General features: G+C 48.2%; 1 protein-coding gene across 3 annotated transcripts in view; it reads left to right on the top strand.

Annotated features, from left to right (window-relative positions):
• The window catches only part of NOD1 (nucleotide-binding oligomerization domain containing 1), a 43815-nt gene that overhangs the window by 15919 nt on the left and 21896 nt on the right, over positions 1 to 6000 (top strand). For 2 of the 3 annotated variants that reach the window (XM_012640720.1, XM_012640722.1), the window contains exons 2-4: positions 1671 to 1767; positions 3279 to 3599; positions 4690 to 4864. In XM_012640720.1, coding sequence (XP_012496174.1) covers positions 3399 to 3599; positions 4690 to 4864 — 376 coding nt within the window. In that variant the 5' untranslated portion in view covers positions 1671 to 1767; positions 3279 to 3398. Of the gene's footprint in view, positions 1 to 872; positions 1017 to 1670; positions 1768 to 3278; positions 3600 to 4689; positions 4865 to 6000 lie in introns of all 3 variants that reach the window. The other variant, XM_012640721.1, reaches the window with a different exon arrangement.

Here is a 6000-nt window from a genome sequence, read left to right as displayed (position 1 = left end):
GAGGCTCTTCAGACTTTATATTTAGTTCAGAAGATCACATTGCAAGGTGGGACCTGGGCACAGATTTCAGTGAAGAGCTAGAGTGGCAAAGGGCCCCTGGGATTTCCTCACCCAGGAACTAAACCCCTCTGAGGGCAGATCAGACAGTTGGGAAGAGGAGTGTAGGGGGAGATGCCCATCCAAGTCTCTGGCTCTCTTAGGGGCTCCCTCCGTGCTGGCAGGCTCTGCCCACCCGTGCCTCAAGAGATGGCTTTCCATGGTGGACTCACCTTCCCCCTATCTTCTCTGCTTTGTTTTTCCACTCAGTGTTCCAGCTTTTATTCTGCAGTGAGTCTTGTTTTCTGAATGCCTCCATTAGCTTGATATTTTTCTCTGGTTCCCTGGAGCAGCCTCACCAGGACCTCCAACTTCAGTCCTCACTGCTCTGCACCTCTGGCCCGGGAGAGCCCCACCCATGAGAACAGGCTCCCAGACACCTGGCCCTGGCCCTGGCCCATCCTTGATCTTCCTTTTGCCTGGGAGACCAGACCTTCTTCACCAACCAGACCCACCCTCTACTAGGCAAGGAAAGCAAAGGATCTCCTCTCAGGGCCAGGAGCTCCCTGGCTCTCTGGTGTTTCTGGTAACAGATGCCCATGAGTTTTGGAATTTCTCTACAGTGTCCCATGGTATGCATTTGGTCTACCCTGGGATTCTGTTTACCAGGGCAGCATTCAGTTTCTCTGTTTCCCCTTCTGACTTCCATACCTTGTTAAGTTCCTGCTGAATTGAGCTAACTCTGTACATCTGATTAAATCTCAGACCGGGGCTCTGGAAATTACAAAACAGCCTCCTTGCCAGGTGGCTGACATGTAATGTATTGCTTTGTTTAGGTGGCCGTAAATTGGGAGACTTTTCCTTAAGTTTTTGCCTTTGATGGCAAGAGGTGGAGATGCCTGTGGTGGTTATTACAGGAAGATCTGGGAAGGCAAGTCACTGTTTTTATGGGAGTCACAGGCTTGGCAGAGACAGAAGCAGTGAGTAAAATGGGACCCCTGTGGTAGATGGAGGAAGATAAGAGAGGCCGGGCAAGGAAGTGTCACACCCTTTCCCAGCCTTCTAAAGAATGGAGCATGGAATTAAAAAACACTGAATCACAAAGTGAAAAAGCAACTTCCTTTCCAGCTTTCTCTCCCACTTGTGATTACTTTAAAGAGAAAATCTCTACTATGTCCTTAGTATCTCTCAAATGCCTGTAAGAGAAAACTGCCCTCAAACCTCAAACCAAGAGCCTTTTCACACATCACTACAATAACATTGTTTTATTTCTGGTGAATTTATTTTTGTGTTACTTTCGATTTATTGCAAGTGCTATTTTTCGGTTCCAACGGTGACGTGAAATTTCCTTTAAAATCAATATATTAGAATTTTTTTTAAAAACTCAATCTAAAGCAGAAAGTTAAACAAATTAAATGCAGGTGAGACTCAATTATGGCAAGAACAACAAAAAAGTGACTATGAGGGGAATGTCTGACATTTGGAAAAACACTGTCCTAAAAGGAGAAGGTACAGAGAGTATTCCAAGATCTGGAAGTTCTGGATTTAAAAATCATCCCGTTGCCAATTTCAGTCATTCATTCCCCATTAAGTACAATACTATTTTCAAAAAAATCTTTTCTTTGATTTTGCAGATTCCAGAAAGAAATTGGGAATTGAAGAGTTAAGAAGAAGATGTTGTTTTAAAATATTCTGACTTACTTCAGAGAATGATGCCAGAAACTTAAAAAGGTATTATTGACCACTAATTTAAATTTCATATTATCAACTTGTATGCCTTAAGGGAAGGAACTTTTAAAGCTGTGGATCCTAAAGTGGGTCACGGAATTGACCACAGTAGAAAAAGCTGAATCAGCATCTCATAGATCTGCACCCTTTTAGTAGAATAGTAGCCAATCATCCCTTTACGTTCTTTTTGGTGAGGATCTCTTGCCCCTCTGTTGCTTAGAATGTTAAATTGTACTGTTACTTGCTCGTTAATTGGGGTCCTAAAAGGAAAGTTATTGGGTGGGGTCTGCCAGAGAATCTCTGTTAAGCTTGCAGTGTTTAGCAATTTGATAGGTAAAACAGAAAAAAGGAAGTGTGTCAAAGAGGAGACTCACGTGTGACTTGGTAGAAAAAAATTTGAGAACGTAAATGTTAACTGATGTGGCTTGTGAAACATATTAATGATGTTGACAGTGTTAAAAGATTTGTGACAGTTTTTTTCTGAGCTCACCAAAACATTTTTTTAAACTATCTCTAAAATGCGTGGGTTTTCCTGCCTGGACAAAGCGGGCAGTTTAAGGCCTTTCCACAAACAAGATTATGATTCATTTTCTATAAGGATGACTGGAGAAGACATGGCTGAAGGACCTTGTGTGTTTTTTGTTGTTGTTGTTGTTACAAGAAAGCCAGTCAGTGCAATTTTGGGATAATTAAGATGAACTCAAGTTATTTTTTAACACCCAAATAAAATAGCCTGGGTCCCTGTTCCTACCCAGATAGGAAGTTCAGCAGGGGCACGAGGTTTGCAAGGATTCCTGGGGAGATGCGTCTCTTGGTCATCCAACACTGGGAACTCTGTGCCAACTCTCCCTTTTGCCTCCTGCACCTCTGCGCTGCCTCTGTCCCCCTTCATGCACACATGGCCACTGCTTCCCCTGCCTTCCCCAGGGGGCTTGTCTATAAGACACTTTGCTGAGGGTTTGGGGATTGCGGGTGTGGGGTGGGATACAGCACAACCTGGAATGGGAATATGATGGAGACACCGCTGTTCCCGGGTTCCTGGGCTCTGCCTACCACAGGAGACTTCATGCTGCTGTCTCTGTCCTCAGGCTGCTTTGTGCTCAGACCCGCTCTCCGCCATGCCCAACAGTTCCTCTGTTCCCAGTTCTGGGTCCACTCCCTGCTTAGGGGATGCAGAAACCTCCAATTGCAGTTCACCTTATTATACAAAATAATATGCTTCCCATCTCCATCCCAGTCTAGGAGCGAGGCACACTTTGCTTTTTAAAAGTAATAATAATGATTAAGAAAGTTGTGCTGACGAGTAGGGGTTGGCTACCTCTGGTCACCTGCTTTAGCAACATAAGCCACAGCAGATGCAATGAAATTATGATTTTTTCTTTAATGCAGCTCAGATAAAAGTCTTAAGCATGGCTCCCTCTGGCTGTAAGTAGAGAAACCCCAGGACCGATGGGGGGTTGGGGGAAATACTTCCATGGCTTTTGCCTTGTTGATGATGTCATTGATCTCTTCAGGGGCTGCACCGAGAGGCGGGGCCCTGGAGGGATGGCCCTAAATCCTGCTTGCCCTTCTGTGGGGAGGACACACGCAGCCGAAGATGAATTTGGGAAAAGTAGCCGCTTGCTACTTTAACTATGGAAAAGCAGGGCCACGGTGAGATGGAAATAATCCCGTCAGATTCTCACTCCTACATTAAGTTGTTGAAAATCAACCGGGAACTTCTGGTGACGCACATCCGTAACATTCAGTGTCTGGTGGACAACTTGCTGAAGAATGACTACTTCTCAGCCGAAGATGCGGAGATCGTGTGTGCCTGCCCCACCCAGCCCGACAAGGTGCCTCTGCGACAGGGATTGGCATTGGCAGCATGCAAACCCCGGTAGCCGGAAGAGGCTTCTTCCCATTGACCTGAGTGGAGGGTTTTAGGAATTTAGTGCACTGGGCAGAATTTCACGTTGGGGTCTCGATAGAACATAAATGCCCGAGTTATCAGCTTATTTCACAATCAAGTGTTTCACGTCTGCGTTTGTGTCTAGGGCAGAATCTTAAATCTGAGCTCTCGTTGCTACGTGTACTTGCGCCCAGACACCTCGTTTTCAAACGCACTTTAAATTGGTAGGAAGGAAAAGGAAATGAGCGTGCAGCACTGGCAGAGATGTTCATTGGTGTCTTTAAGCTCTGGAGGCTGCATTGCTGGGTGAGGCTCAGATGGGCAACGCCTCAGGTGCAGGAATGACCACCCCAAGGTGGGGGCACGATAAGGAATTCTCCATGCTCCACTGTGGGACGTCTTACCAGCCCTTAGTGTCACTTAAGCTTTGTGTCACCTTCTGAAAAATCGAATCAGGGCCCAAACTCCTTCATGGTTAGAGGGATAACAGAACCTCTTTGTGACATGACCCTGCTGGGCTCAGAAGGGACCAGAGAGGTTTCTGGGGGAAGCCTGTAGCACATGAGTGCACTTCAGTCTCCTCTCTTGATGTGTTTTCGTGCATTTTTAATAAAAAAAAAGCACCATTTGTAATGTATGACTTATGTGGGGTCCTGTCACCCTCTTGCTGTGTGGCACAGGTGCCCCTCATTGTGCCCAGAGCTGGCTTCTCCCTCTCCACACTCCCTCCAGGATAGCAATGGTGTTAGGTTAAGAGGGACAAGAGGACAGAGAATTCCATGGGTGGACATGACTCTAGTTAGTCTGACTTTGTTCTTCCCAGACTCACAGAAGCCTGGTTTCTTAGAGCTGTGTGGTTTTATTTCTCGCTAAGGAGGTCATGTCACATGTCACAGCTCACCCCGGCTGGGTGCATGGTCAAGTTACTGGCTGTAGTAAGCGCTCGGAGCCCTGCCCTGAGCCCACCTGGGGGTCTTTCTGGTAGGAGGATGCCCCTCACGTCATCTCACACCTCATGCTTGTGCCGCCACTAGGTCCGCAAAATTCTGGACCTGGTACAGAGCAAGGGCGAGGAAGTGTCCGAATTCTTCCTCCACGTGCTCCAGCAACTCACGGACGCTTACGTGGACCTCAGGCCTTGGCTGTCGGAGATCGGCTTCTCCCCGTCCCCGCTCATTCAGGGCAAAACTGTGCTCAACACCGACCCAGGTACGCGTCAGCCCCGGGAGGACGGCAGGTACCAGCGCGAGCCACGCCCGGGGGTCTCGACGTGCCGTGGCGGTTAGGCCCAGCGGGGCACGGCCGGCCCTGTGTGCCACCTCAGGAAGCGGGCCCAGGTGCTATACTGATTTTAGAAAGGAAGAGCTGGTCTCTGTCACCCAGGTGCAGCCCGGGTGACTGCGATCAGACTGACCACATGTGGCCACACACGTAAAGCAGACAAACCTGCTCTGGTTTATATAGGGGCCCATGGAAGTGTGAGAATGGCCTCTGTGCTGACCTCTCGCTTCCTTCCTATTCTGACACATGTAGATATTTCAATGGTTGCACAAATTCGTGGTTGAATTTTTTTTTCTTTTAAAAAAATCTTTCCAGGTTTGATTCTAGGCAAAGTATTCTTCTATCACCCCTGGGTGCCAGCCCTTATTTCCAAAGCTCCGTGGGAGACCCCATTGCTGTTCCCACCACATGCCAAGGCCGCGTGCCGGCTGCGAGGGGGGCAGTGGTGAGCGGCACAGACAGGGCTCCTGCCCTCAGGGAGCTTTGAGTCTGGAGGAAGAGTCCTCCCTTACGTCACCTCGCAGATGGCGATGAGACAGCGGCAGTTGCAGCATGTAACTGGGGCCAGGATCTGCTCCGGGGCTGGGAGGCTGCTTTCCTCGCTTTTGCTTGCTCTGCGTGGAGATAGCTGTTGGCAACATATCAGCACCAAGGGCCCAAACTCTGATTTTTTTTTTTTTTTTTGAGACACAGTCTCACTGTGTTGCCTGGGCTAGAGTGCGGTGGCATCATCCTAGCTCACAGCAAACTCCTGGGCTCAAGCGATCCTCCTGCCTCAGCCTCCCGAGTAGTTGGGACTACAGGCATGAGCCACCATGCCTAGCTAATTTTTTCTATATATTTTTAGTTGTCCAATTAATTTCTTTCTAATTTTAGTAGAGACGGGGTCTCGCTCTTGCTCAGGCTGGTTTCGAACTCCTGAGCTCAAACAATCCGCCCGCCTCGGCCTCCCAGAGAGCTAGGATTATAGGCGTGAGCCACCACGCCCGGCCCAAACTCTGATTTTTAAAGAATGTAGTTTGACCTTGGAAACAGGAGCAAGGGACAGTGTCCCAGAGAGGTGT

Source organism: Propithecus coquereli, unplaced genomic scaffold (assembly GCF_000956105.1).
Source record: "Propithecus coquereli isolate 6110/MARCELLA unplaced genomic scaffold, Pcoq_1.0 Scaffold156, whole genome shotgun sequence".
Taxonomy (NCBI): domain Eukaryota; kingdom Metazoa; phylum Chordata; class Mammalia; order Primates; family Indriidae; genus Propithecus; species Propithecus coquereli.
The sequence above is the reverse complement of the archived record's forward strand: the minus strand, read 5'-3'. Positions and strand labels throughout refer to the sequence as shown.